The 11,810-nt window shown below is 41.2% G+C and overlaps 2 protein-coding genes across 2 annotated transcripts in view; one reads left to right on the forward strand and one right to left on the reverse strand.

Annotated features, from left to right (window-relative positions):
- Positions 1-607: 607 nt before the first annotated feature.
- LOC118419475 lies at positions 608-5,646 on the reverse strand. Its single transcript, XM_035825861.1, has 4 exons — positions 5,440-5,646; positions 1,451-1,613; positions 1,252-1,311; positions 608-862 (listed from the first exon to the last, which is right to left on the reverse strand). The coding sequence occupies exons 2-4, from the start codon at positions 1,598-1,600 to the stop codon at positions 623-625; spliced, it is 450 nt and encodes a 149-aa protein (XP_035681754.1). The 5' UTR covers positions 1,601-1,613; positions 5,440-5,646; the 3' UTR covers positions 608-622.
- A 213-nt stretch (positions 5,647-5,859) lies between these two features.
- LOC118419227 (putative oxidoreductase GLYR1) overlaps positions 5,860-11,810 on the forward strand; it is a 35,126-nt gene continuing 29,175 nt past the window's right edge. Inside the window, exons 1-5 of the mRNA XM_035825577.1 lie at positions 5,860-5,939; positions 6,048-6,084; positions 9,137-9,219; positions 10,202-10,337; positions 11,634-11,642. Of these exons, the coding sequence (XP_035681470.1) occupies positions 5,905-5,939; positions 6,048-6,084; positions 9,137-9,219; positions 10,202-10,337; positions 11,634-11,642 (300 nt within the window). The 5' untranslated portion in view covers positions 5,860-5,904. The remainder of the gene's footprint in view (positions 5,940-6,047; positions 6,085-9,136; positions 9,220-10,201; positions 10,338-11,633; positions 11,643-11,810) is intronic.

Here is an 11,810-nt window from a genome sequence, read left to right on the forward strand (position 1 = left end):
CAAACTGCTGCTGGGGGTACGGTGGGGGCGAGGTGGAGTGGTCCTGGAGAGAAATACAACAATAAGGGAGATTATAGCCATGATTTGTAGTTACTGTACTAATGTTTAAAGTGTAAGGTGTGGAGTGATGTGCACATCCCAGAATCACACAGACAAACAAGAGTGCCTGTTTAGATGTCAATGTGTAAAGGTAATCACAGCAAAGTCTCTACAGCTGACTTACCCCTGAACTACGGCACTACTTTGGTGTAAGTACTTTGGTATAATCTAGCATTTCTGAAGCCTCACCTGTGGTGACCATATCCCCACACAGCCCAGTATCACACACACAAACGACAGCACAGTTTCCACTACGGACAGCACCAGGGACATGGTGTGTACAGTAACAGTAACTACAGAACTTTGCTACTGTAACAGAAATTTGCTACTGTAACAGAAATTTGCTACTGCAATCTGACACAAGAAGTCTCACCTGTGGCGACCATAACACATCCCAGTATCACACAGATGCAGGACAGCACAGTTTCTACTACAGACTGCTCGAGAGACATGGCATGCGTCATTCACTACCTATAACTAAATACGGTTTACTGTAATACATTCTTGTGTAAATGCTTTGAATCTAGCAATTCGAAAGCCTCACCTGTGGTGACCATATCCCCACACATCCCAGTATCACACACACAAACGACAGCACAGTCTCCACTACAGACAGCACCAGGGACACGCCGTGCAGCACCTTGACGGCCAGACAGCTGCTGACGGGGCACGTGTCGCGCCCGTTCAGGCCGATAGATGACATGACCCATGAGGCGATGGTCAGGAGGACCGACAGGGTCCCCAGGGTGGTCAGGGCGATCATCTGGAAGGCAAGGATAAAGACAATACGTTGATGAAGGTTTGTTTTGTCAAGATTTCCATTGGGATGATTTGGATTAGAGGTCAAATCGGTTACTTTGTGCACGACCTCTGAACTCTAACCCAGTAGGAAGGCCAGCCACTCCGACCAGACTCAGACAAGGCAGCATGTGAATTCAGCACTATTCTTCCTGGAGTCTGCTTAAATCAAAAGCAATTAATTGATAGGAATATAAAGAACAAAAGTTATACAATTGGTACACAGAAAACTTAACATATTTTATTCAAATGGTTAGACATCAAGGTAACAAGAATGCACCAGATGCTGTTGCACAGCAGGAAAGACAGGCTACAAAGGAGCGTGCTGCCCCCAATGAAGCATGTGTTACTCACGATGCACCTGTTCCCCTTCTCATAGTGGATGGAGGCTGCCAGGATACCCGTGATGAGGACCTGTATAAGATACACAGAAGTTAAGTAGTGAATAAGGCAGTCTGTCTTTCACACATCTGTTTGACAAATCTGTCATCGACAGATGAAAAGAACACATTTCAATTGGCAATCTCTGTACATGGACAGCAGCCTGACTCACAAACACTCCGCTCCAGATGGGCCCGGAGGCCTGGTGCAGGTAGGCGTCGCTGAAGCTCAGGTCGGAGGCCAGACCAAAGATCACGCTGAGCGCCCCAAACACGATCAGCGACAGCCCGATGGAACGCACGGACCTGGGGTTGATCGCCATCTTGCCATCGCACCTGAAGAAAATGTGTCATATTCAGTCACCAGTGAAATCTCTGCACCATTTAACCCTTAAACTGCCAGAGTTTCAGCCCTATAAAATGCTATCAGTGCCAGGGTTGGCCGCTGACCTCCAAAAGAACCCCCCGAACAAGGCTGAAGTCCCTAATTTCCGGGTGTTTGTGCGCTACACGCGCGCAAAGCTGCTACTTCGGGGGAATACACTATCCTGGATATATCCGGGCACGGCACACAGGACATGTATATGTGTGCCGGATATATCCAGGTTTGGCAGTTTAAAGGTTAAATTTATAAAGTTGTTTGAGTAACTGACCTTGTAAGTCCTAGTATTCATCCTCTTGCTTGATTCAATCAATAACTTTGTCACTTCTGAGAACCAAAAATTAGGTGTGACAAAAGTAAGCAAAGTTTTGTACACCAAATATTAAACCTACCTTATAATCCAGCACGATGTTGACAATGACTGACATATCGTACAGGTACATGTGTTACAACAGAGACAGGAGTCAGGCATGGAAGGCATATCAGGTAATCTAATCTTAAGACGTTTTTTAAATGAGGACATTTCTATCATCCCTTTTGTGACAGAATGCTGGACAAATGGGTAAAATGTTTCCTGAAACAGCTACTAGTAGGCACAACAATCCACATTACATGTAAGAACAGACGGCAACTTTCACAGGCACTGGGTGACTCATCTGACCTATTGATATCTGCCCTTGCCAGCTGGAGGTAAGTCATAAAAATGGTGAGCAGTTCAACAAATGGAATCTGTCTGCCACACATAGATCATGATCAAATTGGCTGGTGTTCAACTTTGTCTAGCATTTATATGTGACCAACAAGGTGTAGAAAATAATCTTATTTTAACCTCCTTGGTGTGACATGTTCAACATGTATGGTACTTAAATCCTCTTCCTGCTACCTAAATGAACCACAAAATCAATACAATTACAAATTCTGTGCAAAAATAGCCACCACAATAAATGTTTAGTGGAGCAATCTTAAACACTCAGGCTTCTGACTAAATCCGAGACTCATTTTGATACACTGGCTTTTTGATAGCCTTCAATTTTCCTCCTCTGACAAATTACACAGGTATCTCGTGAATGTCTTCAATTTTTTAGCAAAATAAAAGGATTGTGATGTAGTCTAGACTACAGACATCTAAAAGCAACCTACAGTACAGACTTAACCACACATCTCCTACCTTATCACAATATTCAGACACCACAGGCACACAATCATGAATGAGTACCTTATGCTGTTTATTAGTGGGCATACCACTTAAACTTGTATAAACACACCTTTCCAATCAGAAATGTGGGTTTTACAAACTTTGTGACAACCCAAACAAAGGTCAAGGTCAGGCTATTACACTGTGTTTTCATGTGCCTTTAGTAAGGCTTAACACATTTGGCTTAACTTGGGTCTACAGTTAGTTATATGCAAGACTGTGTATACGCTAAAAAAATCTCATCAACACAACTGATTTGGTTGAACGTTACAGCAAAATTCATCTGTGTTGATCAAATAAGACCAAAGAACCTGCAACAGTGCTGAGTGCAGTATTACAGGGCCATTAAGTTTGTACTATGTATTTAGAGAGTACTGTTTGACTTGTAGTTTTGAGCCACACCAAAACAAACTACGTGCCCCAGAAATTCTTAACCTTTAACAGTAGGTCCCAACTTGGTGCTGGTAGTTTGATATTTTCCGTTATTTTTCGCATTTTTTAATGACAAGAAATACAGAAACATGTTGTACTTTACATGTAAATCAAGAAATGTTCTCGGTGCTTTTGTTTATTTGTGGCAACCTCTCCAGAGCAAATTCAAAATGATACCTGAATCGTTTCAAACATGAATTCAAAATGCTGCAAACCCTTCTTTTCCCTCCTACTATATGTGAAATAAAACCACTGTAAAACTAACTGAATTTACAGTACATGTACTGTTTTATGATAACCGCTGTGTTCTAATGGTTCCCACTTTCATTTCTCTAACAGATCCCTGTGGAGGCTAGATATGGGGGATAAGCAATCCCTGGATTAGCCACAGATCCATTTGCAACTCCATTTGCAGTTAAAGCACAGACAAATTATCCTCTCCCTAAATGGGCACTCTGATTGTAGATCATGGTTGAACTTGACCAAGATGAACTTGATACTAGACTTCCTCCCCATGAAAGTATTTTCCTGTCTCCCAAATAAAACTGTTTCCCACACCAACAGCTGCCACTGCTGTCAACAGGATAATTGTATTTGCTGAAAATTGCCCAACCTTCGATGGATGTAGATTTGATTTGGGGAAATGTTGGGAGTGATTTTGACCTTGATCCAACATTCCTTACACTGAAGTGGTGGCAAGATCTGTATCTGTATCTGTATCTATATAGCCGGTATAACCGCCATTCGGCGTAACACACCAGCACCTATCAAAGGAAGGCATACATTATGATACCTCTCTGCTTTATCTATGTGTGATTTAAACATAAATGTACATAGAAGAAGATGGAAAACTTACGTTGATGGCATTGCTGCCCCTACGGCCGGTGAGGCTATGGGACCGGTGAGGTGAGGTACATGTAAAGTGCATGTAAACGCATACAGTTCTCATCCTTAAACTTTAGAAGACCTTAAGATAAAAATACCTAATTTCAACCATAGCCTATAGATTTATGAATTTATGATCTTTCATTTATTTTATTTATCTTTTCTTTAAGTCAGCAAATACACCAATACGATCTACAGTACAGAGCTTCCTGGCAACATGATTTGTGATCAGATGACAGTGACATGTCCACTATCCTGTCCAAGCTGTAGAGACCACCAACCACTTCCTGTACCACTGCCCTCGCTATGAAAAGGAAAGACAACACATGCTGCTAGAAGCGGAGAACATATATGAGACATACAACACAGCAGAGGACAGCAGAGACACGGACATCACCACGCTAGCTGGAATGAGAGAAGACCTTTCAGAAGGAATCAACGAACAGATGTACATGGCCTTCTCCCAGTACATTGAGAGTACACACCGTTTCGACGTACTCTCCTAGAAACTCCTCCAGCAACTCTCAAGCACAAGGAACCAAGAGTTAAATACCAAGAGAGACTCTTATCTCAAAAGCGAACCATGTGTTACTCAGCACCAAGAGGCCACGTCTAGCGAAATAATAGACGTTGAATGAGGACAACAACAACAACAACAATCATTCTCAAATTGCGCAAGAGCTGACAGAAATCCCCACAGGATATACAAGGCAAGGTGAGTCATGCGTATATTTCTGGGCGTTTGGTAACGTTAGACCGAAACTGGAAATACAACATTTGCACATATTTATAGATTTTCGACTCAAAGTTCTGCTGACAATACAGAACAAAAGAAGACAAACAAAACTCTTTTCACTTCAGCATAAGGCTTCGTTCGTCATCATTCGTTTCCGTCGATTGCTTTTTCAAGTACAATAGGACACCCTTCTTTTGTTCCTTTGGGTACTGTCATTGTGTGTACATATATACCATATACCGACAAAACAAAGGAAAACGTCTAGACTTTGTCGATACTACGTGCGTTGCACTTTTGCAAACTATAAAATTTGTCCTCATCTCCTTTTGCAACTTTGCATGTCAAATCATAGTTAGGTTATAAAGCATGTTCTATAACAGATCACAGACGACAGAGAGTGGATGCTACCTGAAACGCCTGACAGTGTTCAAAATGATTCAGCTGCTTGAGTAACTGAACCAGATATAATTTGGCGTAGATGCGTTACACTTTTTCTTTCTCTAGAGTGGAAAGAAACTCACGTCCAACTTACCTTCATTCCATCATCGTTGATTCAGAGAGTCTTTTGTAGCAGAACTTCATGTCTATGACTGCCTGTTCTTCCCTCACTGCTACAGTAGACAATACGTCAGGGCTAAAATTAAGCCGCGCACAAGCCCACACACGTTAGCTCACACTGAGACAATTTCTGCCGGTAGAGAAACACGAGATATGTCAACAAACTCATTCACTTCCGGGTATGGGGACCGGACCATTAGGATACGGGGGACCATTACAAATTATTTTAATGATAACAGATATAAGATTTACTAGATTTCATCTATGAACAATATCTTTGATCTAATAAAACTTTCAATCCAGTAATATGTCTTTTGTGGGTATCATTACATATTTTAGTTAATTATTCTAGCATTTTCAAATTTCAAACCTGGTCCCCCTATTTACCACGTAGACTGGTCCTTCCCCTGAGATTTTCCCAGCGTCCCCGGTAGTAAACATGGCGGCACAGTTCAACATCGGTGACATCGTTTGGTACGTTTTCCTTCCGCTCTCTCTCCTCAAATCCTCACGTCAAATCCCCCATTTTCACACCATCCTCGAGAAAAATGTCTGAAGATTTGTCCTGTTGTTTTGTTTCAGGGCCAAGCTGAGCAGTTTCCCGCCGTGGCCGAGTAAGGTAGGCCGATCTTTGTGTGGGTTGGGACTCCCCCCACCGACGCTATCCGGTCTGCAGACAATAACCGTGTCACATTAGCGTGCATTTAAACTTTTCTGTACCCAATCTCATCACATTGAGCGCTCCAAAACGTCTGATTGTAAAGACATATTAGTGATAGTTATAGCTTATCTAAGCTCTAGAGTTGCTATAAATGCGTTTGACAACCTCCGCTGACACATCATAGTGCTCCGCCCGCACGTGATGTTCTACATGGTAAATTATGGGCGGTCTGAAACGGCGCATGTTGGGGTAAACAAACAGCGGCTCTGCGATAGGCGCACCTGTCCGTAACATAGTAGGCAGGGATCTGATTAAATTGTCTACAAATCACAAATATTGTAGTAGGCTCTTTGCAAATTTGATGGTCTGTATTCTGACAAATAAGTGAAACTGGGTCATCATTGTCTTAGTTTCAATTTAATTACATACTTTCCATTTATGAAGAAAAAAACTACATAACCAACACTCAAATAGTTGGGACTGATGTATGGTTAGATTTTTCATAATGTTTACTAGACAGCTCAACTTTCATGCTAAATCCCATCTCGGACAGAATCTCAAAAACACCTGCAGACTGTCACCTTAAATTAAAAAAAAAAAAGAAGTTCACCATGCTTATGACTCCGCCACACATAAGCTGTGGCCTGCCTTCTTATATGATCTTGGTGCAATCTTACTCCACAAGAATCCTTTGGTATCTTGCTAATGTGATTTGACCTGCTGTATATGAAATACAAATCTTTGCTCTCCCTGTCCCAGGAACTTATACACCTCCCAGGTAAATAAGCGTGTTCATCGTTCTGATCACGCATTCAAAGCTACGGGAATTTCGGGTCAATACATGTCAAAGCCCCTGAAACAAGTCAGGACAATATGCAAAATCAAGACAATCATCCAGAGGAGTTCTATTTACAAGTCTTGACATATAAATAGGGTTTCCAGTCGAAATTATTTGGTATCCAGAGGAATCGAAACATTTATATTTCTTGATAGAGGGTGCTGAAACATGAAAAAAGGAAGTTACGGAACGAAAATCGGACCTTCCGTTCCCGAGATATGGCCTTTCGAAGTTGCTGGGCGGTGTCCGCAGGTGTGGCGCCAGGTGTGAAAATTGCATTTTTAATTAGTAATAATTAAGAAAGTAAAAACATTGTGCCACTCAAACATTCTTTTCTGCACAGTCCAGGTAGCATTTTGTAGCAATCAAGTAAAGATAAGGTGTTTATTTCTCTTTTTCTTTCACTACAGGTGAGGTCAACCTGCTGAAAATTAAGTTTTTTCAGCATGGCACAGCTGAAAAGTGGCCAATTATTTCCAGATGACCTCTCTTTGAAGAGCAATAATCATGAAACCGTTCACCCTATAACTAAGATATTTCAAATATTGGAAATATGTAGTAGATTCTCGTCATACAATGTATGGCAGACATTCTAGACACATTGTTACGGAATTATTTGCAATCAAAAATGATAATTTGTAGCATATCTCAAAAGGTCAAAGGTCATCAGTACCTGTCTACACATAATATATATGTGAAGTCACATTATCTTCCATATACATGTAGTTCATTGAATATCAGCAATACTTCACTCCTAGAGGGTTTTGGAACTTGCTAATTCTAAATTTACCATCAAAACTATCATAATCCACCAGGAAATGCTACTTTTAAGACATATGATGACCAAAAGTATATGAAATATATTACTAGTACCTATAAACTATGATCGACTGACATTGTACTGGTTTATTCAAGTTTATTCGCACCCAACTGGCTGAATTGCACAACAATTGATAATTCTTTGGAATTACAACATTTGGCAGAAAAGACTTGGTAGCTCTTCTTCTAAGTTGCACAGCTTGTACCATTTTTGTGATGTTCCAGTTGCTATTACCAATGCAGCATCTTTTGCATATCTGAAAAATCATTGCATTGAAATATCAGCAAAAACCCATGTGTCCTTGATATCACATTCAACAACTTGCTATGTTATTATTGATTTTTGGATCATACAATGTAAAAAGTGAACTTCAGTCATCATCTCAACGCAAATATGTTCACATTGGACACATGATTTTTCCTTTCGGATGAAGTTGGTGACAAAGAAAACAAAAAAGTTTTGCGTCGCAAACCTGAACAAAATGTGACCGAACATGCCTACACTTATGTGGTTATAGTATGTGGTTACCTCATTATCTGTATACAATCTAATGAGTATCAAAACGCTATAATTTACGTAGAAAACGCAAATGTTTTGATAATTATGGAACCGCCCAACTATGCCGGGGTATACGGCGCGGCCGTGACTCACGGCGGGCCGGCTCGCGCCCTGACTCGGCGCACCACACGGAGCTCTCACATCGCCAACTCACAACAAATCCCCTCATGTTATACATCATTTTAAAGCTTAGAAAACGCTTGTTACACACATGGTTGTGCATTTTTGAAAAGTTTAGATATCAGTGGTGAAAAACGCCGCCCAATTTTTCAAACTATTGGCAGATCACCTTAGGATTGAGGTACAAAAAATGCACACATACCAAATTGAAGCTTGTTTTCTTGTCTATCCGATCCTACCATATATGGGTTGCTTCCAAATAAGGCTGAGATGCAAATCAGGCTGACGCAACGCCATGCCCGCAGAACGCTCGAACACGAGAACGCGGAAGTGACTTTCCCGGCTCGCGAGGCATTTTTCCGAAGGCCATATCTCAACAATCTTTTATCCCCTGCTTAAAATTTTTACATTGCCAGGGCCTCCATACTACATACTACAATTCTGGTAAGTTTGAAGCTCTAGGCCTTTCTCAATTTTACACGGCGATCAATCGAAAATCGCTACACGCACGGAAAACACCACCGCCGCACGCATGTGCGTTGTGACTGGAAACCCTAATATAAACCACAATTCCTGTCGCTACACATGCGTAGTCGAAACGGTGAACATGCTTGTGATGATGTGAAGTTTGTGCCTAACGTAGCTAATGTGTATGTTTTGTCCAATGTTCCCAGATTGTCCGTCCCAAGAAGGACGTCAAGAAGCCGAAAGGGAAGAAGCCGGTGTACTTCGTCTTCTTCTATGGCACGGAAGATCAGTGAGTGGACTTTCACATTTTCATATGATTTTAATGTTGTTCTTGCTGGTGCTATGTAGCCTGGTATGCAGTTGTATTATAGCTCCCAAGTCTCTTCTGTCCAGTCGTATTAAAGAGACCCGGGAGCTATAATACGGCTGGATACCAGGCTAGGTGCAATGGCCAGTGTTGCCCAATGTGTAGTATTTGATAGGTCTAAGGTCGTGTTATCCAAAATATGTATTGAATGATACCAATGCATATTGATAATGATATGAATGGATATCTGGGAAATCCACTTATATCAATATCTCACCCTTCACAATACAACAGTATTACATGATGTTACAGCACAATGATGTGTAAAATATCCTGCCTCTACAGTGCCTGGGTTAAGGCTGAGAACCTGAAGCCATTTGAGGAGTATGGTAGCCTAGCTCCCAGCCAACAGTATACCACAGTATTACACAATATTACAACACACACACACTCACTCACTATGCGGTTAAGCATCCGTTGTTCCCTGTCTTCCCGGGGTTGGATGTTTCATCAAGTCATTTCGGTCTGATTGCTGATCTCCATCCGCCTCTGTCAAAGGGGTTGTCTTTTTTGCAAGTTTGCAGTTTTCTAAAATCTTCATTGACAAGTTGTCTACCCATTTCCTCTTGGGGCGCCCACGTGGGTTCTGGCCAACTACAGACAAGCACAATAATGTGTATTAACTAAAACCTTGTGCCCCACAGTGCCTGGGTTAAGGCTGAAAACCTGAAGCCCTCTAAGGAGTATGGTAGCCTGGCTCCCAGCCTTCACTATACCACAGTATTACACAATATCACAACACAATAATATGCAAAACCTTGTACCCCTTCAGTGCCTGGGTCAAGGCTGAGAACCTGAAGCCATTGGAGGATTATAGTAGCCTGGCTCCCAGTCATCACTTTACCATAGTATTACATGATATCACAGCATAACGATGTGTAAACTAAAACCTTCTGCCCTCCAGTGCCTGGGTGAAGGCTGAGAACCTGAAGCCCTTTGAGGAGTACAAGGACCAGATGATCAAGTCCAACAAGGGGAAACGGTTCCACCAGGCTGTGGAAGCTGTGGAGAAGGTGCTCAGGAAAGGGGGCGGGGCCAAGGTTTGTTTGTTTGTTTGTTTATTTGTTGGTTCTTCATAAGTGTACAGCACACATTACAACATCTCTGATACACACTGTACTGTTTTAGTATGTGTGAACTTTGATGAAGGTTTGATATGCAGGTAGTTCATAACAACATCTCTGACAGGGTTGGACAAGTTTTCTAAAATTGACTTGTCCTATCAGGCAAGTACTTAAAAAATTTACTTGCACGAACCAACTTTTCACTTGCCCGAAATCTAAATGACATTTTTCTATGTATATTCATGGCCTTCAATGGAATTTTTGTTATTGGCTCTATTTTCTGTGTTAATCAATGCTTGGTGTCATGACTTTGAAAAGTAGCAAGTACATCAAAATCTCACTCAGTGGAGAAAAGCTAACTTGTCGGATCGGGCAAGTGGGGAAGGACATGCACTTGCCCGATTGGCATTTTCACTTGCCCGGGACTATAGGGCTAGTGGACTTGTTTATCCCTGTCTGATAATACAGTGTGTTGTTTTAGTCCATGTTTGAACTCCAATGAAGGTTAGCCATCTAGGCAATACATAACAACATCTCTGATATGCAGTGTATTGTTCAGGTCTATGCGTGAACATCGATGAAAGTTAGATATACAGGTGATACAGAGCAGGGCTCGAAATTCATTTTTGGGATTAGGTGCCCAGCTTAAAAAATTGGGTGCACCAAAAACATTTTGGGTGACCACTTAAATTGAAGTAATAACCTAGTAATAAGACTTACTTACAAGCTATCAAATTCTTAAACAAGTACCATGATAGACATTTTTATTATCTTTCTAAGACTTAGATGTCAAGAATATGCTATACACTAGTATACTTTGTATCTTTACATACACAACCTAAGAAAATATTTGGGTGCACCCACTGAAAATAATTGGGTGCACAGCTCCAATTTTGGGTGCACTTGGGTGCACATGCACCCAGTATTTCGAGCCCTGCAGAGTAATATCCCTGATACTCACTGTACTGTTTTAGGCCATGTCTGAACTCCAATGAAGGTTGGACATCCACGTAATAACACACAACAAATGATAGTTCCTTCAGTTACTAGATATGATTTTGGAAACAGTCAGACTTTTCAGACAGCATCCACTATCTTTCGCCAGCGACACTGAGTAAGATCTGTTGAATAGCAGGTTTATATTTATCTATGGTCTCACTTAGTGACTAGATACAAGATGATTGTTCTCCTTTTCTGAGAAAGACAGTTCTTCTAAAATAGCTATCATTTCTCATGTCTGAACTTTTCTGGACATTTCATCTCACTCCACAGACCAAGAAGGTAATACCTGTACATTTTGTACATTATATTTGTAAAATCTTGTCAACATAGTACATTGGAGTTTTCTTTTACACAACCAGTAATCACTGTAATGTCTCTCACATGCTTATGTTTCAATGCCTATCAGAAGCCTTCCTCAGAGTCAGAGTTCAGCTTCTCACTGCTATA

Source organism: Branchiostoma floridae, chromosome 7 (genome assembly GCF_000003815.2).
Source record: "Branchiostoma floridae strain S238N-H82 chromosome 7, Bfl_VNyyK, whole genome shotgun sequence".
In the NCBI taxonomy this organism is placed as follows: Eukaryota; Metazoa; Chordata; class Leptocardii; order Amphioxiformes; family Branchiostomatidae; genus Branchiostoma; species Branchiostoma floridae.